Genomic DNA, 27,948 nt, shown 5'->3' on the forward strand with positions numbered 1-27,948 from the left:
GAAAAATTGACTTGCGTTATGATGATGTCATCCTTTTGTGATCTCAGCACCTGACAATTACAAAAAAGCCTGACAAGCTGCTAGTACATAAGATGCCTAGAGCTTTACCCAGTTATGATTTCAAGAGACCGAAAGGAAGCCTTCTTTCTAGTACTACTTCTGGCCACCCTCCTGACAAAACAGACCCTCACTGGATGATCCAACCCCATTAATTGGTGGGTAAGAATGTAGGACCCCGTCTTGGTCACAAGCTGGACACCCCTCACGGGGATGACAGTCAGCTGCTGGGCAAAAGCTTCAGCATGTAGAGTCCCCTTGAAGTCAACAGAAGCGCTACCTCTGACTGCACCCAGAAACAGCTGTTCATTTATAGAAAAATGCATTCTTGCCTTGGGCCGAGATTGTGATCAGGCTGCTATCGTTTGTATGTTAGAGATAGTTGTGTTGCCATACGGATGTCAATAACAAACATATTTGCACAACGCACTTGTAGGCCTTGTACATAATGCCAAGTCAACATGATGGTGTTCTTGCAAAGTTGATTCATGTAAGCAAGGTCGGTGTTTCTAGGAAACTAACCCAAAGTGTCAAGAATGCAAATGTGTGTCAAAAGTCAATGTGAAAAGTGAAGGCAACTTTAGGAAAGACCTGTGTATATGTAAAAATGGCAACGTCTCCTACTAGGCCTATCTGGGACATAGGGCACCCACTCCTAGGACATAAGGCGACTAAGAAGCTATTAGAAACAGTACTAGGGGTGATGTCATTTGAATTTTTTATTAAACATGTGAAATTTGTAAACGTTCAGTGGGACCATGCACATCAAATGATACCTTATCCCATACAATCCCATCCAGAACTGTATCAGCTGAAATGTTCACCCGGGACAAGTCTCTCTGTTCATGGTGTGATGATGATGCGTGCGGTTTCAGAACCAAGTTTACTGTTTGTACTGCAGAGCGTTCTGGGATAAAATGTCTGTTCAGAAGCAGAAAGAACACTGTCACATAACCAATCAAAAGGACCAGGAAAAGTAATGCATTTTTAATCCAAAGGTGTAACCATGGAGAAATAAAGAATGTTCTTTTCATCCAAAGATAGAAGGCACGCACCTTCAGTTCAAAAGTCAGGAGCGGAGGTTGCTTCGTTGTTTCGGAGTTGAAGTCATCAAATTTGATAATATAACCAGAAGCCTCTCTGTTTAACCTTGGCAGCTAAGCAGGTTGTGCTAACTTAATGAAGACTCGATCTGTGGTACATTGACAGAGCTTGTTCTTTTCCGGATTCCGAATCGAAATTTGCATTTCTGCACTTGTTGACAGTACAGTCGTCGTGGTTCTTGCAACAGTTAGAAGATATATTTCGCTGTTGTATAGTGTTGTCTCTTGTTGGAGAGAACAAGCTTCATTTGTAATCAAAGCTTCCATCTGAACCTCCTTTATGGTAGCTAGAGGAGACTGGTATCCACCCAGTAGCCTATGCGGCTTACTGTTGAGAATTGGCCACATAGTGTGGTTTGATCAGATCAATGGAAACAAACCTTTTGTCTTGACGGCTGGCAACGGACGTAAGAAGTACAGTTCCTGTACCTTCAACAGTCAGGACATGCACAGGCGCTCTATAGGATGGCCCAAGCTCCTTTTTGCCCACAATCTTTTCTCTGACCAGATTCTCAACTTTCGGGATCCATCCAGGCCTTGCCGGAACTACCTTCACTTTTCCAAGGCAGTGCATTTTACTTGGACGTTGCTTAGTTTGTCCCGGACGTCATTCAGTTCCTGTAAAACAGCCAAGCATTTATTGATGTCAAATGGCATTTCCGCCGCCCCTGTGCAGGCATTGTCAAGGTCTGGGGCCCACATTGTAACTCCAAACAGGATCTCATAGTGCGTCTGACCACCCAAGGATTTTCTTGGCATGTTATTCAAAGCCCTCTGGACCCAACTACGACTTAAGTCTAGCGCCCTAGCTGTTAAAAGACTGCTTCAGGTCATGATTTTTCCTCTTCCCCCTACTGCGTTTCCCATGAGATGGTCACACCCAAACTTCCCATGGCCTCTTTGTAAGCCCAAGAGCTAAACGCCAGACACTGGTCTGAATGTGAGGTACCAACTGCGTATGTCCTGATGACGACTCGCAGATCCTTTAGAACAGTTGGGGCGTCAGTCGATCACTGTGGCCACAGGAATCAAGAGCAGGAATCCACTGTTAAGCCCCGTGAGATGATAGGGGCCCACAAAGGGCCAACTGTACACAAGCCAACGGCTTGTTTGAGATCAGTAAGGGTGTCTGAGGTGGACTTGCCACAGTGGAACCTTTCGTCTGCTGGCAGATGTATCATTTAAGGACAAAGTTCCTTGGTCGGTTTGTAAAGACTTGGCCAGCAATAGCGTTGCTGCAATAATGAAATTGTTAAAGCCACTTCTGCATTTGCAGAAGCCAGAGCCTCATGTGCAGCTAGAATTAACCCTAGTCTGCGATTACTGTATGGTATTACTCTGTCCCCCACTCCTGGAATCTGGGCATAGGGTGTGTTCTGTGCATCTAACTTGTAGGAGTACTTGGGTTGAAAGCCTTTTGGCAGGTATGTGTCATTGCGAGCAGGATTGAAGGCCACCATGATGTCTCTGTCTATCCATGTACGAGAATGAGTGATTGTAGCAACCATGACAGTGCGAACTGTTGCTTTTCCAGCTTCATCAGCTATTAAATTCCCTGCAGCATGAACAACAACACGTTGATGACTCAGTGTTTGAATAACATGAGCCCGTGGCAAGCATTCTTTCAGCTTTTCTGCCTGTTCATAAAGCTGCTTGTGCTTTAGTATGCAGCCATTTCAATCTATGAATCGATTCTGGCTCCAATAATGTAGGTACTAATTATGTAGTGCCACTACTAGAGCCTTTAGTTCTGCCAGCAGCGCTGTGCAATCACCTAGTGACTGAGTGTAGGTTTCATCAGAATTGAATTCTCCATCATGCATACACTCTTTTACAATTACGCACACAGCTGAGCATTGGTGTTTTTGTCCCTACTGCAGGCTGAGCTGAACCATCAGTGTAAATGATGCAGTCATAGTGTTCTAGAGGCATTATTTCATTAGTCAAAGGATATTCTTGTTCGTACTGCAGAAAGGCCTGAATCAAGTCTGTAATCTACATCTGTTGCAGTGAGTGAGTTAGCCAATTGTTTCCAACGTGGATGTAGAGCTTTGGAATGCTTGCTCTGGTACTGCCTCTAAGGTCAGTACCGGGGTCACAAAAATAATGCATTTACCTTGAGCCAGGGCTTGCTCTCTCACTACAGAAGTCTGTACTGCTAACAGTATTTTCTCAGCAGGTGCAAAACGCATTTGAGCATTGGATTATAAATTCCATTTATATGCTATTGGTACTGTCACCTTCATTGAATGGAACATATGTGTACCCTGGTGTACCTGCAATTACATGGATCACCAGTTTTGTTGTGTTTACACGTGTATGTAGGTCTTAAGAAGCTATCATGTCAGCTTGAATGGAACGTAAAATTTCTGTATGTTCCTGTGTGCGCTCAAACTCTGAATGTATCTGGTCATAGAATGGTTCGACCTGTTCTATGTAATCTAGAATGTATGTTATACCCAAATTTAGGAATCCTCACATGGATTGCAATCTTTTTATAATCGTTGGAGGTTGGAACAACGCACATTTTTCTAGAAAATGGGTCGCCAGTCTTTTGCCCTCACTTTACAACTGAAATTCCAAAAAAAGGACACTGAGGTAGGCGTTTTTTTTTTTTTCTTTTTTAATTAAATTTATAGCTCATGTGAGCAAACCCCTGGATTATGCGGTCTACTCTAGTCAAGTGTTCCATAAGGTCATCATTCGTCAAATATATGTCATCAACATGGGACAATGCCTGCTCATCAAAATTTTCAAGTAGTTCTGTAACGGTGACTGAAAACTGCCCAGGCCTATTCTTATACCCTTGGGACAAATTACAGAATTGTTTCTGAGAACCTACCTAGTGCGCTGAATGATGTCAAATATCTGCTTCCAGGCGCTATATTTTGGCAGAAAAATCCATTCGAGATATCTAGTGTTTGGTAATTTTTCCGCTCAATGTTATTCATTAGTGCGGCACTGTGTGCTACGCAAATGTAAGAGTAGCTGTGTTTAAATGTCTGTAATTTAATACTAGACGATATAAAGGATCAGATTTAATTACCGGAAACATAGGATTATTTATTGAAGAGGTGCAACTTTCAATTACACCTTCGTATTCAAGTTGTTCTAGGATTTCCCTAACTTGCTGTTTAGCTTCATTTTTGATTGGATATTGTCTTTGAGGGTGTCCTCAATGGAATGTCATGATAAGGTGAACCATCATCCCATCCCACATGGTTGCGGTATAACCAGGAACTAGCGCTAGAGCCCACTCCTTGGCGTATGAATGTTTAACTGATTCTGGAACGAGGTCGGAAAAGGCTGGTAAAGTCACCTTTTCCCCTTTTGGTCAATGCATTACGAAATCAGTTGGCCAATTCTTTTCGGTCAGAAGAATATTGTACCCTTGAATAAGTTCCTCCCAAAAGAGGACATTAATGAACCTGGGCACATCCCACTCCAACCGTAGCTGGACTTTGTATAAACAATACTCACTCAGTGCTAATCCCACCAGACAATCCATCAGGTTCTGGCAAACTATCATAAATTCTGCTGAGCTGTCCAGCATTGTTAATGTCCATTCCCAGTTCAGAAGCAGTCCTCAATATGCTGGCATGCCTAATCTAAAGTCCGGCTACCTTCTTTTTTCTTAAATTAAGGTTTAGATGTTTTAGGCTTTTCGTCTTGCTTAATAATGTAGGCAAACAAGCGTTGAGTCCTTCCTTGGATTCACAGGCCCATCTGATCTGCACTCTGACTGCCCTCTGCCCTCCTCTCTCCGAACGTTTATCAGATGAATCCTGGAAGGAACGAGAGGAACGTGTATCATCAGTATTTTGATACCTGTCAGGCGGTTTCACATTATCACAGTTCCTCAAGTTATATCATTTCTCTGTGGTTTCCTGTGCTGGACACCCACCTGTGATTTGGTTTTCTTTGGTTTTCTTACTGTCCCACTTCTTCTTTGACAAAGAGTCAGGTGCTTGCTTAGAGTTATCCTTTTCAGAATTACTCTTCAGCTGTGGTTTCCCAGGTCTTACTCATAAATTATCTCTACCAAGCGTAGCATAGGTTTCTTCGATAATTTTACGTTATTCACACTCCTGCTGTCCGGAGTCAAATCCCTCAAGCAACGCTGCTGCTTCCCCTTTAATGTTACTCAACATTATAGCAGATACTGTGGCAAAGTTGCCCATCAGTTTCATACCTCGGTCCAGGGCAGGTGCTGCCCCGTACTCAATCTGGATCTGTTTCAGCACTTAAGGCAGAACAGCCAGAGAAGGGATACCATGTGTTCCAGTATATACTGCAGCACAGACTGTACCCCAAGTTGCACAGTATTCTATAGGGGGAGCCATCCCCATCTGCAACCAAATTGTCAATGTTCTTTGTCTTTCCTGCGGGCCCTTATGGGGAAATACTGCTTTAAGCTGATTTGTTTTATGTACAATCAAAAACAGAATTTCTTTCCTCTTGGCGGGAACCTTTCCCACAACTGAATTCACAGTGTTTCTGGGCTAATGCCTAGTGTAGCCAATAATGGTGGTGCAGCTTGAACAGCCCACGCAGGAGTAAGTGTTAATGTTCACATCACTGTGTAAGGCATCTGTATGTTGTTACTAGATTATTGTATAAGGTCAAATTATTAATACCCGGATGCAGTGGGTATCCGGCTCGAACTGGCCGTGTCGCCTCCTAATTGCTTAGGGGGCCCAGTCTCACATTTTCCATAGTGTGTGGCAGGGCACCTTTAAACCAATTAACGTGTTCTTGGTTCATATGGTGTGTACTCATCTGCTATTTCATTCTCAGTGTGTGAAATACTCGTGTTACAGCATCTGCAGCTGGGAATGTAACCGAAGAAAAAACATACCTCTGTTCTATATGTATTGTGTGCCTGAACCACGAAGGTAACGTCCCCACCATTTAGTGTAAGACCATTTTGTAGTAGTTTCTGATTAACGGCATATATGCAATTCTCAGCATTGCTTTGTGCCATGTATGCAGAAATTAATTACTGTGTTACGCTAACACAGTGGGAATTGGATCCCTTCAAGCTTGAACTACCAACAGCCAATGCATAGTGTATACCTACTCAGTTGAGGAGGATATTCCCTACCACCACTGATGTCTCTGGTTAGAAGGTGTGTAGGGGTCTCTGAGAAGGCATGATTGAACTACTCAGTTGATCCACACAAAATAAGAACCCAACCAGCGTTGGTGGTGCCATGTCGTGTAGTTTACACTAATCCAGTGGTTCCCAAACCTTTGACTCCTGAGGACCCCTATTGAGTCACTATTGGAAGCCAAGGACCCCCAAACAATGTGTACGATTTTAAATTTCAAACATTAAAACAGTAGTTTGAAAAAAGTAAACACACACATGTGCACACCAAACAAATACTCGAATCACTAAAGATTGTAATATTTTTTATAGAAAGAATTAGCAAAATCGAAAATGGGATGGTTAGTGCTGCATCTCGGCAACTAAATGTTCAATATTTTGTTCTATTTCGCAGTATGAGGCTCCTGCCAGGGCCAGACTGGAAACCCAAAGCAGCCCTGGCAAATGTTGTCAGACCAGTCCCAGTACTAAGTGCAGTGAGTGAGCCTGGCCACTGCAAAGCAAACTTTGGGGGGCTCTCCCACCAAGGAAATTTGGGGGAAAATGGTGCATTTGTCATTATATATTGAATTGAATTTGCTTTTAAAGCATAGTAAATGATGACCTTACTATGCACCAATTCATCAATCTTTTTGGGGATCGTTTATGAATCCCTCACTGTTACTCTCCAAGAGTGCCTTTCTTCTCTCAATAGCCCCTCTGTCACATGTATTTCATTTGTTGTATAGCATCTCTCATACAAGTGTAGGGTGTCAGAGCACTTTACATCACACACATACAGAGACAATGAATCGTACATGTGTAAATCAGTGTATAGAAAATGTTATGTTATATAAGGCAAAGGGGACTTCAAGGTGTAGGATTCACATGTAATCCATGCTGGTGAGCATTTTTTAAGAGTGCTTGGTCTGGAGAAGCACAACATCTTGATACAGAATGTAACATAGGGGTTAGCTTTGACTTTAATTATAACAGTTTAATTCTACCCAAACAAACGTTTTTGGCAAAATGAGGATTATGAAAGACTGGGAAAAACAGATAGCATACTAACTTGTACCATGCAGTTTGCATTCAGCTGTTTGATGGCAGGGCATAGCTTAAGGTGCTAGATTATGATTGTAACTCATAAACTGCACAATAAAAAAAGAATCTGTGACAAAAGCAGTAACCCACTGAGCTATCCACATAAACTACTGTTTTTTTGTTTTTTTTAATGCATGGTACACATTCTTTGCAGCAGGCATATTAACCCTCTGCGCTACCTTAGATGAGTCAAACCTGCTACTGAACAAAACACACTTCTCTCCCCAGCAGATACGTTAATAACTGGATGTTATCTTGACACTATTATAGTTGCCCGAAAACTACAGATTATTCAAGGAACTTTGAAGTGCTTTTAAAACTGTTGCTTGCGGACCCCCTGGGAATGTGTCACGGACCCCTGGGGGTCCGCGGACCACAGTTTGGGAAACACTGCACTAATCAGTAGGAATTGCACTTTTGTGTACGATAAAGTTTGGGACGGTACCAAACTGATTCTGTGCACCCCGCAGGATATGTTGTTCTTTAGACCAGCTATCTCACAGTGCCCACATAAGCCCCCCTAAACGCAGAAAGGGAGCGAACAGTTCTAGCAACCACTGAACATGACAACCTTGTTCCCCTCAAGAAACGTGGTGACAGACCTAGAACCTTTCGCACATACACTTGTGCTCTCTTTGGCTTGGAGTAATATACAAAGAATTCACAAAGGGACATTTTCAATGTTAATTGAACCAAAGAGATTCTTGTATAGAATATATGTGCTGCAATGATCAATAGACCGATGCAGATGAAAGTTATAATAAGTGTCAGGATAGTGAACAGAACAAAAGGTTCCACTATCGTGCTGAAACAGCGTATATATGCAAGCATATAAAATAATATAAGATCTAGTGTACTCCTACTATGCAGACCCTAACCTACATGTCTGTGGTGTATGTGTTTGTTATGCCAAGAATCCCCTTACTGGATGATTCAACCCTATTATTTCCTGGTGAGGAAGAATGTAGGACCTCGTCTTGGTCACGAGCTGGACACCCCTCACGGAGATGTCAGTCAGCTGCTGGGCTAAAGCTTCAGCATGTAGAGAGCCCTCGAAGTCAGCAGAAGTGCCTCCTCTGACTATACTAGGAAACAGATGTTTATTTATAGAAAAAGGCATCCTTGCCCTGGGCCGAGATTGTGATCAGGCTACCATTGCTTGTATGCTACAGATAGCTGCGTAACCGCCGTATGGACGTAAATATTTAAATACATTTGCAAAACGTACTTGTAGGCCTTGTACATAATTCCAAGGCAATACGATAGTTTTCTTGCGTAGTTGATTCATCTAAGCAAGGTCGGTGTTTCTAGGAAACTAACCCAAAGTCTCGCAAATGTGTGGCAAAGTTCGATGTGAAAAGTGAAGGCAACATGTAAAAATGGCAATGTTTCCTACTAGGCCTAACTGGGATACATGACCGTACAGTCAGTTGGATCACATGTTAAAATTGTGCATCATCTTTCTCAATCACACAACTTTAGAGCGAAGGCTATTGTGCAAGAGGGGCAAACCACAGCCAGCACCAATATCAAGACCTGCTTCTCAAAGGCAGATGCCGGTGAGCTAAGTGGCATAGAGATACTGACACTGATAGAGAATTTATAATTTGATGGAAAAATTGTGCTCCCTAAACAGACCCTGTTGAGAGCTTAAAGCAAGCAAGCAGGCATGACAAGAGAACTAGGGATACTCACCGCCACAAGTCCACACCAAAGTCTTAGTGCTGTGCCAAATGCCCAGAGGCCAAACGTAGTCCTTTCTATCTCAAGGAGCCTCAAAACCAGCAATCGCAATTGAAAGGAACAGCCACAACTACATTGATATGGCACTAGATATACACCGAAGAGGAAGAGGGTCCATAACCGCCTTGACAACCGCCTCGACAACAACGCACACAACAGCAAAGAGCTCTTCAACATCGTGAAGGAACTCTCCAACCCCAGCTCCAACGACATCCCACCATCACAAGACCTGTGCGACTCCCTTGCCACCTTCTTTCACCGCAAGATCGCAGACATGCACGACCGCTTCATCAACCTGACCGCCTTGACAGCCAACAACACCTCGGAACCCCTGGCCACCATCCGCATCAACCCCATGCTCACCTGGACCAACGTGAACGACAACACCATCAAAATCATGAACACCATCCTCTCCGTCAGACCCATGCCCGCACCACATCTTCAACAAAGCTAGCGCCACCATCGCACCTCATCTCCTCAAAGTCATCAACATCTCCTTCGAGACCGTGACCATCCTGGAGAGCTGGAAGCACGCAGAGATCCACGCCTTACTCAAGAAACCCAAGGCGGATCCGAGAGACCTCAAGAACTTCCGGCCCATCTCCTTGCTCCCGTTCCCAGCGAAGGTCATCAATAAGATAGTCAACAGACAACAGACCCACTACCTCGAGGAGAACAACATCCTGGACCCATCCCAGTCCGGGTTCCATAGCAACCACAGGACCGAACCTGCCCTCATCGCCGCCACAGATGACATCAGGACCCTGCTGGACAACGGTGAAACCGCGGCCCTCATCCTCCTGGACTTCTCAACCGCCTTCGACGCGGTCTGCCACCGCATCCTTCACACACGCCTCCACAATGCAGGGATCCGAGACAAGGCTCTGGAATGGCCCACCTCCTTCCTCTCAGGCAGAACCTAGAGCGCCCGCCTCCCCCCATTCTGTTCCGAAGCCTCCGTGATCATCTGCGGCGTACCCCAAGGATCATCCCTCAGCCTGACACTGTTTAACATCTACATGGCACTGCTTGCCCACGTCGCCCGACTGCACGACCTCAACATCATCTTCTACGCCGACGACACCCAGCCGATTCTCTTCCTCACCAAGAACCCCCTCACCGCCAAAGCCAACCTCCACGAAGGAAAGAAGGCCGTCGCCGAGTGGATGAAGAAGAGCCTACTGAAGCTGAACTCGGACAAGACAGAGGTCCTCATCCGCGGCTCCACCCAGTCAGCCTGGGACGACTCCTGGTGGCCAACCCGACACCCACCGACCACGCACACAACCTGGGGGTTATCCTCAACTCGACACTCTCCATGACCAAGCAGGTCAACGCCGTCTCTTCCTCCTGCTTCAACACCCTATGCATGCTCCGCAAGATCTATGGGTGGATCCCCACCGAAACAAGAACTGTCACCCAGGCCCTCGTCAGCAGCAGGCTGGACTACGGAAACGCCATCTACGCGGGAGCCTCGGCCAAACTCCTGAAACGACTGCAACGCATACAGAACGCCTCTGCACGCCTCATCCTCAACATCCCTCGCCACAGCCACATCTCATCTCACCTGAGAGACCTGCGCTGGCTCCCTGTCAACAAGAGGATCACCTTCAAGCTTCTCACCCACGCACACAAAGCACTCCACAACACCGGACCGGCATACCTCAACAGACGACTCACCTTATACACCCAGAACCGCCAGCTCCTCTCCGCCGACCTCACCCTCGCCCCCCGCATCTGAAGAGCTACCACCGGCGGAAGATCGTTCTCCTACCTTGCCGCCAAGACCTGGAACACCCTCCCCATCCTCCTACGGCAGGCCCAGGACCTACTGACCTTCAGGAGGCTACTCAAGACCTGGCTGTTCGAGCAGTAGCAGCACCCCTCCCCCCCCCCCCTCGCCTCCCCCCCACCTCGCCTCCCCCCCCCCCCCCACCTCCAGCAATCATTAATAGTACACAATCAATGCTATGTTACTTACCCCTTAGCGCACTGAGTTAGGGAGAAACTAAAGTTTATATATTAGGAATGGCCGTTAATGAACTTGAGGGGAAGGACACAGTAACTTATTGGTCCTATAGAACGTTCATGAGCAGACCACAGATTTTAATACCACCTCGCAAGAAGAAAATCAAGGTGAAACACTTGTGACTGGCACTGAAATACTTAGAAAATTACTGTCGAACGGAGCCATGAAGTTAGCCGTTGTGGTAGAAAGGATTCCTGGAGCCCTATTATACATGGGGCACAATATTCCTGTTTACACCATGGCACACCTTAAAACAGGTGCTCCTGGCGCAGACAGGGAAGGTGTGCCTTATTACAGTGAATGTGCTGCCCCTAGGGCAGCTGCTAATTTGTGCTGCCCTGGGGGCAGCACATTCAAGTGAAAAACAGGGCGGCTTTGAAGCAGCTGCTTCGTGTTTCTCTGTGCAGAAGACAACTCACCTGCACTTTTAAGAGGGGAGAGAGATCCCCTTGCGGGTGGGTGCAGTGAGTGACTGCACCTACCTGCAAGGGGATGTCTTGGGGGTGCATAGGACCTCCTTTCCCCCCCTTCAGAGGGCTGCCATCAGGTGGAGCACTGTCAGTGTGCCCCCTGGCAGCTTCTTTGCCTCATCGCCAACATTTATAATACGATGGTGCGGAGGCAAAAGGACTCCCTCATTTGCATCGGGCCATGCTCCCATTCAAATAAGGAAACACCCTCTGATATCGCTGGTGCAATATGTGCGCCAGCGCTGTTTGTATTACAGAAAGGTCTGTGCAAGCGTCTGCCGGCCTTTCTGCCATACCAAAGGGCCCTGGGGCGCACAAAGCGGGCGCAAATGCATGTTGCACCCCCAGGGCACTTTCCATAATACCGCCCCATGATTGTATTCCATCCACGTCCTTGTGTGCTTAAATGACATAAGACCCTTCCCAAACATTTAAGACCACTAACTAAGTGTATATGAAATCGAAAATTCAGAGTTTCAGCAAGTTGATTATGTGCAAATGTGGAAACATTACAATATAATGTAATCTAATTTAATCTCAGAAATGTTGATCCTGGTTTAAACATATTGCACCAGTTTAAATTCAAATTAAAAAATGATAAGTTGACTTTAGAACCCACCTATAAAATGCATTTATAGGTGCTCTTATTAAATCTGAGGAGTCCAAGGCATGCATGCTGAATTCTGAAGAATACTTTTCTTAGAGACATCATGGTGATAGTGAGGGATGTGATGAAATGTGTATGATGGCCTTGTGTCTTGTTTCTAATGTGTGAGCTCACTGCAGAAGTCACTCTACATACTAGGTACCACAGCAAATGATACTGAAGCTCTAGTGGTTGTAACAAAAGTGATAATGAAATTCTTACGATGGCGTAATATCCTGCACAAGGAAGGGATTTTTTAGAACTACAACTCTACGTATCCTTCACATCAGATACAGCTTGGACAGGATGGAGAACTCCATGCATGAACTTTCTTCCCACGTCATAGTGGCAAGAGGAGAGTCCATCTTGTGTGTAATAGTATTAGAGTTGCAGACCGCGGGATTTATTCTGGCTTGCTGTTTTGAAACGACCTCAAACAATGTGATCAGATCAGAACAGATGTACGTCATTTGGCCATAAAGAGATGACTACTGCTTATTGCAAAACACATTCCAGGAGTAGAAAATGACGTATCAGTCTTGAGTACCTAATTTTTCAGGAAAGGTTTTAGAGACTGGTTTATAGGCACCTCCTTAACTCACTGGGCTCACCCAGCCATACGTCTTTTCGCCACAGAAGAAAACAGAATGCCAAGATACCTCAACTTAATCTGGCATGCAGAGAATTGTTCGAAGAGCAATACCTTGTTAGGTCACAATTTTTGCATACACATTACCACCACTACCTCTCATACTAAATGATCCCTATTTCTGTGACAAGTATGGTGATAAACCCTACATTGACGTGAAAGACATGAGACTCTAGGAACACAGATGTTATTTAAAGTCCACAAGGAACTACATGCCAACTCTGGTATGGTAACAATAGAACAAAAGAAGCACACACATGAACCCCAGTCCCTTGAATTTACCAGCATGATGCCTGAGGTCATCAAGCTTGTCCAACAGAATTAATCATAGGCATGCATACATACATGTTAGTGCTAAGGAAGAGAAGGATGCCTAGGACGTGTTACCCTTTCAAATGAAAGTCAGGCAATGGGGTGCATCAACAATGGAATAATCCATAGCATCCCCATTGTATACATTGTAATATGTCTGCCTCATTTCATACAAAGTGTACTGTTCTGTGCTTCCGTGAGAATGTATCTGGTGGCTTTGGCAGTTTACTGAAGAGCTCTGTCCACACTATCAATAATAAGAGTGTTTTGTGAAGGTTTGAAGAGAATAAGGACATCCTCTAGAGCACCAGCAGAAGATCTTATATTTGCGCTGTACACATTTTGAGGTCTCCTTTTTAGCTGCCACATAAAAAAATATATTGAGTAACGAACCTGGACTGTACTGTCTCTGACCACTGCCACTTCTATTCTGAGAATAAGGAACCGTTTACTTCCCAATGAGCTACCCCCTACGATCATGGCCAAGGTGGTGTTAGCCTTTCATGCCAGTCACTCAGTTAAAATAACCATGTTCTCAAAATACTCAGTGTAATGCAGAAGATCCTTAAACCTGCTGGATTTTAGAAGAGATGGGGATGTATTGACTAGTCAAAAGCATTCAGGAGAAGAAAATATTTTTGTGGCACTTGGGAAAAAATAAATTGTAAATCCTTTTGTGCTTACAATTATGATATCACTAATCAGGCAAACAATTGTTCAAAACAGTTCGACAGTCGTCTTTAGTGCAAGTATTCCATAACAAGACATTTTGGAAGATGCAACATAGGGGATCTAAACAGATTTTCACATTGCTCCACAGCATAGGTTAAGAAAGATTCTTCGGCAGGAAATTCTTTGCTTTAGGAATGTTTTCAGAACTGATATGCTTTTCAAGATTTGACTTCTAAGTCCCCAGACGCATAGAAAACTGTTTACTACCATTTGGACAGCATGTAAATGTATAATAGATGTAGATTTTTCAACCCAGATGGTTACAGATTCACACCAAACCTTTCCAAAAGGTTGACATTAATTTTGTCTACTCACATACATGTGTGCATAAAAATACACATTTACACTAAGATACAAAAACAAACCTTCGGATGACACTGTTGTGATGGACTTTATAGAGCTGTTATCAGTGTCATGCAACAGTATCGCTGTAGTCGCTGACAACTCCCAGAAGCATCCCAACCGGAAAAGCGTTTACATTTCTTCCGGACACACGTGGCTGCCGCCTACTGGCTCTTCGAGCAGTCAAGGCTCTCGTAAGTAGCCCTGTCACTGAAAAAAGGACGGAGGAAGGCACGGCGTGACTCTAGCTAGCTGGTATAATGGCTATCCTGGCAGCGGGACGCTGGTTCCTGGCATTCACACGTTCAACCAGGGCAGTACAAGCTGCTTTTTCTGCATCAATACAAATGCATACAAGTGGGGCAGCAATGCAGGTCAAGGCAGGAGACTTTGAAAAGGCGAAAGAGCAGCTGAAGCTTTTAAAGGCGGATCCGGGAAATGAAGTAAAGTTGAAGCTGTACACCTTATTCAAACAGGCTACTGAAGGTCCCTGTAATGCACCAAAGCCAGGTATGATGGACTTTGTCAATAAGGCCAAAAGGGAATGCTTGGAAGTCTCTGGGTAGCTTATCGCAAGACCGTGCTAAGGAACACTATGTCAACCTTGTTTCCAGTTTGGGGCCCTCTGATTACTCGAAGGAAGAAGCACCCTCTACAGGCAGTCAACCTAAATATGAGACACTGCTGGTGAACACTGAAGATAATGTTACCAAGATAATATTAAACCGTCCAGAGAAGAAAAATGCAATTTCCACTAAGATGTATAATGAATTAATTCAGACACTTGATGAAGCTGGCAAAGACGGCTCGGTTTTAACTGTTCTAACAGGAAATGGCGATTGCTATTGCAGCGGAAATTACCTGAATCATTTTGCCCATGTGTTTCTGGATAATAAAGAAAGAGGTGCAAGACATGGTGCCGTTTTGTTGGAGAGACTTGTGAGTAGTTTCATCGACTTCCCCAAGCCACTTATTTCAGTAGTAAATGGCCCAGCTGTTGGGGTCTCTGTCACCTTACTTGGATTGTTCGATATTGTGTATGCTACAGACAGGGTTACCTTTCACACCCCTTTCAGCCAGCTAGGCCAGAGTCCAGAGGGATGTTCTTCTTACACCTTCCCTAAAATAATGGGACATTCTATGGCCAGTGAGATACTGCTTTTCAACAAGAAGTTTACAGCTGTGGAAGCCTGTGACTTGGGGCTTACAACAGAGGTGTTCCTTGACAACACTTTCCAGACCAAGTTTGGGCAAGAATCAAGGACTATGCTCAACTCCCACATCAGTCCATGGCGTTCAGCAAATAGTTGATGCGGGGAGTAGAAAAGATGAAGCTCCATGCCGTGAATAATCAAGAGTGTGAATGCCTCGTCGAAAGATGGACATCTGATGAATGCCATTCTAAGCTTTTTCCAGAAGTCCAAACTCTGCCCTTCACAAACAGCTGCAACCTTTCCTGCAGTGCAACAACATTATGAGACGAGCAAGAATGTATACTGAAGGCCAGAAGGGTGATCAAAATTAATTTTATCAAAGCCCCTTGTCTCTCTTATCCTGGTCGTGAGATGAGCAAATACCCTAAACTTGATCATAACCAAATAAAGGGATAAGGAATTGAGGTAGTAGCTTTTCCGGTGTATTAGAGTGCTAGGATAGCTTCTTACTTTCTTGTGGAGGGAGGATAAACCCAAGTGTGCCTTTCAATAACAACAAATAATTAGTACTAAATGAAGTGCTTACTATTACACCATTTCAGTTCAAAAAGTTAACTTTTAAAGTTTTCTAGATAAAAGGCATTACTTAATTTCACCAGTAGGCAGGAATTTGTACTTTGACATGAACTTGTTGTACCAGTAACACTGTTTTTTCCTGGGTTGCCACCTGGATATGCCTTGAGAGCTTTACATGCATCTGTGATACTCTGGAACACGACTAGTGCAGAACTTGGGCCAATGGCGGTCACTGAGTCGATGGAACCAAATTTGGACCGCTCGCCAATAACAGATTGCTTCAACTCGTAAAACTGATGATTGTACATTCCTCTTTTCACAGTAAACTGCCACCTATAAAAAATAACTTTATTAACTCCCAGAAGCATATGTGAAAAAAAACTTTTCTGACCCTCTCACTAGTTGGCTGGATAGGCGGAACTTGTGAATAGAGAACTATTTAAACTTACGTGGAAGTAAATAGTCTTATTCTGTGGCTGTTAGTTGAGATTATGCAGTGATGGCCGTTTAGTTTAATTATGGCTAGATCATATTAAATTAATATTTGTTATAGATTTGATATTATAGCACAAGGCTTAAGTAGTTGTACAAGATAAGACTAACTGTTTTGATGTCTCCTTAGGTTGCCCAATAGCTTTCCAGAGTTGCAGAGTCTGACATCACTCTCCCTGAATGACATCTCGCTGCATGTGCTCCCTGACAACATTGGGAAGTAAGTGATCTGAAATTGTTTAGAATAATACCAGCACTGTAACGCTAGTGCGTTCTGTTTAAGGAAGCACTTGTGTGGTTTATTGAAGGTGACTTTTATATTTGACTTCCTTGTGCTTTACAGCGAAGTGTATATCCGTAGCAGCCTCTTTTCGCTCTCATCCTGAAATGCCTGTGTGTGTGTGTGTGTGTATATATATATATATATATATATATATATATATATATATATATATATATATATATATATATATATATATATATATATAATATTACCTACTGGCGGTCGCCAGTAGGTAGATATAGTTGGGACCTATTTTCCATAGGAAATCCGCAACATTCAATTTGGAATAACGTTGGCGCCGATTTGACGAATCTTCGCGAAATTTTCCAAACTTTTGACCAGCTCCGGTCCGCTCCTATCCTGAAAATTTCACGGTGATTCGTCAAGCGGAGGCCGAGAAAGAAGGGGGATCCCAAAGCACGTTTTCCCCATGCATTTTCCCATAGGACCTGTTGACGCAGCTACAGCCCGAACTGCTGAACGGAATTACACCAGATTTGGCAAAGAGGTAGTTCTCAGTTCAGACTCGTGCCTTTTGCTTAAATGGTGTAAATCCGTTCAGTAGTTCCTGAGAAAATCTAAAGTAAAATCATAGATATATCTATGGCCTCGGAGGATCCGCGCACCCTCCCCGCACCCAGCGCGCACCCTGCCGTGCACAAGCTGTGTTCGAGGCATGTGGGCTGCTGAATTCATATTTGTGCATAGATCGCCGCCTAGTGTTGGGTCCGGATGATTGCACATTGTTGTCCTGTAAGAGTCTTCGAAGTATCCTGAGATAGGTGACTCCTTCCCTGGACCACAGTGCGCATGGGCATCCTCTCCATCCCCAGATTGTTTTTTTCCGCCATTGGGTTCGGATGCAACTATCTTAGCTCAACTTCGGAATACTTAGTTTTAGGCCAAAAGGCCTATAGTTTTCGTCGGTACAGTTACCGTTCGGTGTCGACTACTAGCTCTGGTGCTCCACACCCCCTTCCAACTTTCGTACCGAATTGGTCCAAACTTCGACGCTCGATCGACGATGGAAGCGAGGACTCCGTTCAAGAGGTGTCCGTTGTGCCACGCCAAGTACCCTCATATAGACGTCCACCCAGTCTGTAATAAATGTCTCTCGCCGGATCACGACAAATCGAAATGCATGGCCTGAGCACGGTTCCGATCCAAGAAGACTCTGCGGAACCGACGGGCAGCGAGGCTCGAGGCGCAGCAGGCAGCGCCCGCACCCACCAATATATTCAGCACCGAGAACGAGGACGCCGAGAGCGTGGAAGAAATAGTCTCTAGCCCCGCTTCAGAACATGGTTCCCAATCGGACAACGATGACGAAGTGATCTTTCGACGTGAAGAAGCCGTCGACGAGGTAGGGGACTTCGACGAAGCCTATGGGGCCAAAGAAGACAGCTCTCCCGAAGAGCTAGGCCAATCCGTCGAAACGGAGGCCGAAACTGTACATCGTCATCAGGCTCCGGTCGAGGGATCGCCTTCGGGCCTTACCCAAGACCTAATACATGGTTCCTCGGCCCCGCCTTCCGGCCCGGCCTCAAACACTCTACAAGAGCCACTATTACCAAAGACGACCGGGTTGTTAAACCCAAACACATCCATCGCTCCAGTCCCTTCAAAATCGAAAGTGAAACTGGTGGTGGTCGGATCAAAGGCGACGAAACAATCCACTGCCCCGGCGCTGAAAAAGTCGTCGGCTCCGACCGCGTACAGAGAGACTTCGGCGCCGAGCTCACCGCAGCAGACGCGGTCGACGCACAGAAGAAGCGCGCCCTCGGGCACCACAAGGCACCGAGACCTTCGGCGCAGACACCGAAGGCCGTAACTTCCGCAGTCAAGATGGCCGCCTCGGCTACGTCAACGCCTAAAGCACCAATGCCGAATAAGTCCTCCACTACGTCGACTGTCGATGAATCCCTTCAGACCAGTGACCCCCTTCCGACAAAAAAGTCGGGGTCGTCCTCGACGTCTACTACCAAGGTGCCCACCAAACCACCGTCTCAGTTTGCTGTGCAGCAGGTCTCTGCATCTCTACAACGCATCCGTGACCGGGTAGCCCTCCACTCTACCTCGGGTCCTGCAACTACCTCACCCTGTAGAGTGCACTCGGAGCCCACCAACATTACATTTGGGCTGCCACCGACATCGGCACCGAAACTATTTCAGATTCGGACACATGTCCTCCACACACAGTCCACCACCACTGGCCTAACAGAACAAGATTCTTCGGGGCCCCAATTTATCGACGCCGACACTGGCAGGTTAATGCTCCACAAGCGCAAAATAACGCCAGTCAAGGAAGAGGTGCCATACAAAATTCCTCTTAAACGCAAGCTGCCGGCGGAGCAGGAACCAGTGCTACAAGAACACTTCCATCCCCTCCACTTAGATCCGCAGTCCTTTTCTCCTACCCCTTCCGAATCGGACCCGATGCAGGAATATGGTGGGGAGGATACCATCTACCCCGGGGACGTAGATCCCGATGAACCACTACAAGACCCTGATCAGGCGTGGGATGACCCCACAGACCTAAGTATCGCGCCACATACTCAGGATGCGCAACTCTACAACATTCAAACATCTCCTACAGAGGACACGGCCGCATTTAATGCCCTCATCGAACGGGCTGCTGCTCATCATGGGGTGGAGCTACATTCTGACGCCATTGAGGAGGACTTCCTGCTTGACACTTACGCATCTTCAGAAAGGACTGTCAAAACTCTGCCCATGCTAAAAGGGGTTCTGAAACCTGCCAAAGACATTTTCAAGGACACCACAAGAGCCCGGGTGTTAAACCCCAGGATTGAAAAGAAATATAAGCCTGCACCCGGTGACCCTAAATACATTAGGGGTCAGTTGCCATTAGACTCTATGGTGGTTGCCAACGCTCGCAAAAGAGCCCACTCACAGACAACTGGTGATGCTCCTCCCCCAGACAAAGAGTCAAAAGTACTTGAAACATCGGGCAAACGCGTTGCAGCGCAAGCAGCGCATATCCTGCGCATTGCCAATACACAGGCACTCCTGGCACGTTATGACAGGTCACATTATGACACGCTGGAGTCACTGCTCCAACATCTACCAGAGGAGTACAAAGAGTCAGCGGAACTCCTCATTAGAGAAGGACAACTCCTCACTAATGCATCTATAAAATGCGCCCTAGACGCAGCTGACACAGCGGCCAGGGCAATAAACACAAGTGTCATGCTGCGACGCCATGCCTGGTTACGCATCTCAGGCTTCAAACCCGAGATCCAAAACAATATCCTGAACTTACCGGTTAACACAGAATTCTTATTTGGCCCAGACGTTGACACTACCCTAGAGAAAATAAAGAAAGACACAGACACTGCGAAATCTATGGGGGCTCTACAAACACAACAATTTCGTAGTGGCTCCTTTCGTCGCACCGGAAATAGGGGAACGTGAAGGGGTCAGGGGTCACAACAACAGTATACTAAAGGTGGCACACAAAGCACCTACGACAAAACCAACAGGGGTGGATATCATGGATCCAGCACCAAGGGCAGGGGACGTGGCTATGGCAACACCAGGTCCTCCCCAAAGAACAAACAGTGACGCCCTCTCCTTACCCCCCGACCACTTAACACCTGTCGGGGGACGACTCCAGCTGTTCCTGTCCGCATGGAAGAACATCACCACGGACAGGTGGGTCAGGGACATCATCCAACATGGGTACTGTCTGGAACTAACTTCCACTCCACCCAACATACCACCAAAGCACCGTCCTATGTCAGCCGAACACTTGGATTTACTCCAGCAAGAAGTGCTTGCTATGCTCGCAAAAGGGGCCATAGAAGTAGTGCCCATCGCCCAGCAGGGCACAGGGGTGTACTCTCTGTACTTTTTAATCCCAAAAAAGGACGGCTTGCTCAGACCTATCCTAGACCTGCGACCCCTAAACCTATATATACTATCGGAGCATTTCCATATGCTCACCCTCCAGCAGGTTCTCCCACTACTCAGTCAGGGGGATTTCCTAGCTACGCTAGACCTGAAGGATGCATACTTCCACATACCAATACACCCTTCACACAGGAAATACCTCAGATTCACTATTCAAGGGAATCCCTATCAGTTCAAAGTTCTCCCCTTCGGAGTAACAGCACCCAGGGTCTTTACCAAGTGCCTGGCAACAGTGGCCGCACATCTGCGAAGACAAAACATTCACGTCTTCCCTTATCTGGACGACTGGCTAGTTCAGGCCAAATCAGCACAACAATGTGCCACCCACATGTGCCACACCATTCACCTTCTTCACGATCTGGGATTCTCACTAAATTACCCAAAATCAAGTCTCTAACCTGCGCACGTACAACAGTACTTAGGCGCGACAATCAACACTCTGGCTGCCACAGCTCAGCCAACTTTAGTGAGAATCAACAGCATGCAACTGCTGATCTCGAAATTCAAACCTCAATACTCCCTTCCGGCGCGAGTATTCATGCAGTTGATAGGCATGATGGCCTCCTGCATTTTCATAGTCCCACACGCGAGACTACATATGCGCCCGCTTCAGGAGTGCTTAGCACGTCAATGGAATCAGGCTCACGGGCAACTAAAAGACCTAGTGTTGGTGAGCGGTCGGGCATACAACTCTCTGCATTGGTGGAATCCACAAAACCTTTGCAAAGGTTGACCGTTCCAAGAGCCTGTTCCACAAATCACACTGACAGCGGACGCGTCTCTCCAAGGATGGGGAGCTCATGTACTCAATTACACAGTGCAGGGACTATGGACTACACAACAAAAGAAGATGCACATCTACCTTCTGGAACTGATGGCAGTCTTCCTAGCCATGAAGGCATTCAAACTACACCTGTGCAACAAGGTCGTGTTGATCCGGACGGACAACATGACTGCCATGTACTACATACAGAAGCAGGGAGGAACACACTCTCCACAGTTGTCTCATCTGGCTCAGAGCATGTGGAAGTGGGCCATTCAAAGGAACATATTCCTCATGGCGGAACACCTCCCCGGCAAGGACAACCAGATGGCGGATCTGCTCAGCAGACACAGCCACCAGATGCACGAGTGCGAGCTACACCCATCAGTACTCCAACCGTACTTCCAGCAGTGGGGTCATCCAGAGATAGACCTATTCGCCACAAACGAAAACGCAAAATGCCAAAGCTTTGCCGCCAGGTTCCCACATCCACAGTCGCAGGGCAATGCGATATGGATGAACTGGTCCGGCAGATTTGCGTACGCTTTTCCCCCAGCGCCGTTGATACCGCTGGTGGCACGCAAACTGCGACAGCACTCACTGACACTCATCCTGGTTGCTCCAACGTGGGCGCGCCAGCCATGGTACACCACCTTTCTGGAACTTTCCGTGGTGCCGCATCAAAGGCTGCGGATCAAACCCGCGCTTTTGACGCAGACCCATGGAGAAATTCAGCACCCAGATCCGCAACAGCTGAACCTGGCAATCTGGCTCCTGAAGTCCTAGAGTTTGGCTACCTAAACCTGCCACCTGACTGTATGGAGATCATCAAGGAGGCCAGGAGACCCACTACCAGAGCTTGCTATGCAGCTAAATGGAAGAGGTTTGTCATTTATTGCAACAACAATCACATTAACCCGCTAGACGCATCTATTCAGAACATAATCTGCTCTCTATTACACCTATACCAATGCAATCTGGCATACACCTCAATACGTATCCATTTAACCGCAATAGCAGCCTATCTCCAAAACAGGCAGCACCTCTCTTTATTCAGAGTGCCTGCCATCAAAGCCTTCTTGGAAGGACTTAAACGAGTTATTCCCCCAAGGCACCCCCCAGCACCGGTGTGGAACCTCAACTTGGTCCTCACCAGACTAATGGGTCCGCCCTTTGAACCTCTCCATTCATGTGAGATTCAATTCCTCACCTGGAAAGTGGCTTTCCTGGTTGCCATCACTTCCTTACGGAGAGTTAGTGAACTCCAGGCACTAACCATTCAGGAGCCATTCATACAGGTTCACGCAAACCGGGTCGTACTACGTACCAACCCCAAATTCATGCCTAAAGTAATATCGCAGTTCCACATGAACCAAACCATTGAACTGCCTGTTTTCTTTCAAAACCCACAAAATGTCGCTGAGAGAATGCTCCACACACTAGATGTAAAGAGGGCCCTCATGTACTATATTGACAGAACTAAAAACTTTAGGAAGACAAAACAACTCTTCGTTGCCTTCTCTCCACAACACAAGGGCAACGCCATTTCCAAAGCAGGTATAGCCAGATGGATCGTTAAATGTTTCCAAATTTGTTATCAAAAAGCTAAACGCACATTAACGATTCCCCCACGAGCCCACTCAACACGAAAGTTAGGGGCGTCCATGGCTTTCCTGGGAAACATTCCTTTACAGGAAATATGTAGAGCAGCCACATGGTCCACTATACATACATTTACCAAACACTACTGTGTAGATGTACACTCAAAACAGCAGGCAGCTGTAGGACAGGCTGTTCTCAAAACTCTTTTTCAGACTGCTGCAGCTGGCACTGGTGGCCGCCGCTAATAGGAGGTACTGCTATGTATTCTATGCACAGATATGAATTCAGCAGCCCACATGCCTCAAACTGAATATGCTACTTACCAGTATGCATCTGTTCTTGGCATGTAGGGCTGCTGACATTCATATCGCCCACCCACCTCCCCGGCGCTTGTAGCAGCTGCAGCTCTCAGAATTACTGTATAGCATGGTCATCACTTCCTGTATCTACTCCATCACTGCCACAATGGCGAAAAAAATCTGGGGATGGAGAGGATGCCCATGCGCACTGTGGTCCAGGGGAGGAGTCACCTATCTCCGGATACTTCGAAGACTCTTCCAGGACAACAATGTGCAATCATCCGGACCCAACACTAGGCGGCGATCTATGCACAGATATGAATGTCAGCAGCCCTACATGCCAAGAACAGATGCATACTGGTAAGTAGCATATTCAATTCTAATTGGCTGTCAACACTCCAGATCAGGAAGTGTTGGCAGCCCGAGGCACAAGGAACCTAAAAAACAAACGAGAAAAACTCAAAAAGGGGGCAGGGTAGAAACACCCTGACCCCCTAGGCCTGCGAGATTCGCGCACCCAGCACGAATTTCAGCTGAAAAAAAATATAATTCAGCGCTGAATATTCTAATTTGCCCGGGGGCATACTTTAAAAAAAAAAAAAAAAAAAAGTGTGGGGGGGGGGGTCCTAATCCCCCCCCCACACTGCCCCAGGGACCGCCACCCCCCCCCCCCGGGGCTCGAAGATTGTATATGCGGGGGGGGGCCTCACGGCCCCCCTGCAGCCCCGGGGACTGCCACCACCCGGGGCTTTGTTAACATAGGTGGGGGGGCTCGCAGCCCCCCCAGCCCCGGGGACCACCACCCCCCGGGGCAACTTGTACATGTGCGAGGGGGGCCATGCGGCCCCCCTCCTGGAGCCTTGTATTGGTCCTGGGGACCGCCACCCCCCAGGGCCACTCCTGCGGTGTCCTGGGGTGCCCCCCCCCCCGGGACACTGCTGTTTGCCTCGTGGCTCCCTCCCTGCCATTGCAAACTGCTTTGCTTCATTGAAGCGAGAGCAGGGAAACCTGCTCTCGCTTCAATGAAGCAAAGCAGATTGCTTTTCCACATGGGGAGCAGCATGTTAGCTGCTCCCCATGTGGAAAAGCAATGCCGGCTCCCGCAGGAGGCGGGGAGCCGGCTGGGACCGTGGGGGGATTGGGGACCCCCCCACGGTCTCCAACGAGAGGCCAGGCCCCGGGAGATGGGGTCTCCAGGGCCAGAAGTGGCCCGGGAGGGGGTCCAAGCGCCTCCCCTCCCCCATTAACCCGTTCCCTGCTCATGACGGAACCACTCCGTCATGAGCCACGGGCGCCGTGTGCTCATGTCGGAGTGGTTCCGTCATGCTGCGGCCGTTGGCGGCCGCTCCTCCCACGCGGCACTGATTCCCCGCCTGTGCGGGCGATCAATGCAAGTGGGCGGAGTCGTGACGGAACCACTCCGTCATGAGCACAGCGTGCCCGTGGCTCATGACGGAGTGGTTCCGTCACGAGCATGGCAGCGCCGCGCTGACCCCGAACCCCCCCAGCGCCGCAGCGGAATTCGTGCCGCGGCGAAGGGGTTAAATAAAAAACAAACAAAAAAAAAACAATGGCCGGCCCCGGGGGATGGGGTCCCCGGGGCCTTAAAGTGGCCAGAGGAGGGGGGCTATGCAGCCCCCCTCCATAATTTTTTTAAAAGGCCCATGCGCTGGGGGATGGGGGACCCGGGGCAAATTATGGCCTCGGGAGGCTGTTTGAATGTTGGTTGGATTGTGGGAGTTGGCGTGCTTTTAAGAAAGCATGCAAGATTGGGGGCTGTAAGCTTAGAAACATCGTGCAGTTGGACATTCTTGCATAGTAATGAATGACTGCCATTGTGGTCCCACTTTTCACCTTTTAGAAAAACTTCGATATCCTCTTTAAGACAGCGATATGTAAATGGGAGAAACCACTGCTCGTAAATAAAGGCGCTACCTTATATAATCACATACAACATGACAAACAACATGTACACCTAGCAGACACGGCGACACTACGTACTGTGGGAACCGTGGCTAGCCATGTACACAAACCAAACATAGCACCTCTGCCACACAATGCAGAATGCGGGGAGAGATAGGAGCATAGTATGTGCGAAGGTGGCAAGTGATTCTCGATTATAAAAGTATACAATGCAAAGTGTTGAGGGGATGTGCCGGACAGACTTGAGTATGCAGAGCACAGACATGTACATGTCAACATACACTGATGGTCTATTGAGTGAAGTGGACAGTGGACACAACCATGATACAGTCAGTAGGGAAGATTACGAAAACCTAGCGCGTATGTGCCCCCCCAAAAAAAATCTTTAGTGTAGTGGGCTGGCTCAGCGTACGCAAGGCTAGCGTAGGGGTATGAATAAAAGTCCCGTTTCTCTGGGTGTGGTTCTCTTCCGGAATGGCGAACATGTCTGTCAGGTCTGTGCAGCTTACACCGTCACGAGGCTGACGCCGTGAGCGAAGGTGGCTGCGGGAATAATGCTCTCAGCCTGCCGGTACCCAGAAACCGTCATGGCCGCTGCGACGCACATATGCCCCACAGTTCACCTTTCGACACCGCCGTATGTGAAAGAGGGCCCACCACATGCCGGCGGAAGCTCCTGGGCCTGGGTCTGCGAGCTGGGAAGGCTCCTGAGATCAACGCTGGCTACCACAACACAGGCAGACAGCGCCCAGCCTGAGGTCCAGCATTGTGGAGTGCTCTGTATACTACTAACACAGTAGTCCAACAGGTACCAACAGTGTAACGGTGTCTTGATCCCACAATGGACGATGTTAGAACTACATCTGAGAGTGCAGATGAAGGTACTCCCTTCGACCAGGCGTAACCAACTCTAGGTCCCAACAGTGGAACGGAGTCTTGATCCCAGAATGGACTATGTCTGATATTACCTGCTGCTTGTTGATTTTCACAGAAGTCCCTCTGTTGACGTGCATCAGACTCTGTGCTTCCGTAGCTAATTGCTGCTCATGATCATTGGGCTTGGCTGACTGCAGTCGCTGGAGTACACCGCGGTACAGCAGGTCGGAACAGTGAAATGGGGTCTTGATCCCACAATGTACGATGTTAGAACTGCATCTGAGAGTGGAGATGAAGGTACTCCCTTCGAACAGGTGCAACCAACTCTACGTCCCAACAGTGGAACAGTGTCTTGATCCCAAAACGAACGATGTACGATATTACGTGCTGCTTGGTTTTAACAGAACTCCCTCCATTGAGGTGCATCACACTCTGTACTTCCGTAGCTAACTGCTGCACATAATTATTGGGCTTGGCTGACTGCAGTCGGTGGAGTACACCGTGGTACAGCAGGTCGGAACAGTGAAACGAGGTCTTGATTCTGTGATTGAGGATGTCCGAGGTTAGTTTGTGATCATTTGTGTGTACCCCTCTGATCAGGTGCAACCAACTCGGTGCTTCCGAATCAAACAGCACTTGGCTGTGAGGCGTTCATGACCATTGACCCTGGCCTACACTGCGGTCAGCAGGGCTCACAATTCAGATCGAATGGTGATTGTTTAATTACAGAATCCAGTAGGCAACTAACTACAACGTCTATTGAAATATACACAATAGCCTTTTAGTATACTTGCTTGAAGTTTTTTAAGATGACTTATAGGTCTAGTACAATGACCAAGTTCTTCTTGGTAGTGGTAAAGAACACTGAGTAACAGTGTACACAGTGGACATCAGAGATCGCAATTAGAATTGTTTTGATTTATTTATTGCAGAGTTTTGTGTAATTTATGTTGTTGTATTTTGTGAAGAGGAAGTGAGAAAAAGTATTCATGGAAGACTGTGCTCACTACTGCCTTCAATTTACACTGCAGACAGCAGTGTTCACAATTCAGATCGAGTCGCTATTGTAGACGACGCAGTCCTGTAGGCATTGCTCCAGTGCGCTCTGTCCGCACCACACATATGCATCATCACAGGGTCCGCACACGGTTTTTGTTGCTTCACATACGGCAAACAGGACAGCTCAAGTCAACGTCACTTGGCTGTGGGCCCTTGCTGACCGCTCTCTGGCCTACACTGCAGACAGCAGTGTTTACAATTCAGATCGAGTCGCTGTTGCAGATGTAGTGTTGTAGGCAACAGACATTGCTCCTAGTACGGCCGCCAGCAGCACGCATCATCGCTGGCTGTGCACATGCTGAATGCTTTTGATGTGGCTATCTAAGTGTACTAGACCTGATGGACCCTTTATGATAAAATCTTTTTGTGTATTATTTCAGATCTACTGCCTGTATCTCAGTATACCACAAGTTATGGTTCTTTTACGATGGAATCTTTTCGGTATTATTTCAAATCTACCTTACTGCGGCACAAACTATTGACCGTTTTATTATTGAATCTCTGTATGTGATCCAATGATTACTGTTGTAGTTGATGCTAGCAGCAACCATTCCCTGAGGGCTGGTTTACACTCACCCCACACGCATTCAGCACAGACGTCACTGGATATGTGACCCTGGTAATAAAAAGGAGTCAAGCGCACGTGCCTGTACCCACTTCCACTATCTGTGTCCGTGTGTTCATTATCTATGCATGATAATGCCTCTGGGCT

At 47.0% G+C, this 27,948-nt stretch overlaps 1 protein-coding gene and 1 pseudogene across 1 annotated transcript in view; both read left to right on the top strand.

Moving 5' to 3' along the window:
* LRRC1 (leucine rich repeat containing 1) overlaps positions 1-27,948 on the top strand; it is a 579,559-nt gene that overhangs the window by 260,034 nt on the left and 291,577 nt on the right. The window contains exon 4 of the mRNA XM_085610853.1: positions 16,629-16,718. Coding sequence (XP_085466979.1) covers positions 16,629-16,718 — 90 coding nt within the window. The remainder of the gene's footprint in view (positions 1-16,628; positions 16,719-27,948) is intronic.
* LOC146817268 (enoyl-CoA delta isomerase 2 pseudogene) lies at positions 14,537-15,776 on the top strand (annotated as a pseudogene).

This window comes from Triturus cristatus, chromosome 6 (genome assembly GCF_964204655.1).
Source record: "Triturus cristatus chromosome 6, aTriCri1.1, whole genome shotgun sequence".
Classification (NCBI taxonomy): domain Eukaryota; kingdom Metazoa; phylum Chordata; class Amphibia; order Caudata; family Salamandridae; genus Triturus; species Triturus cristatus.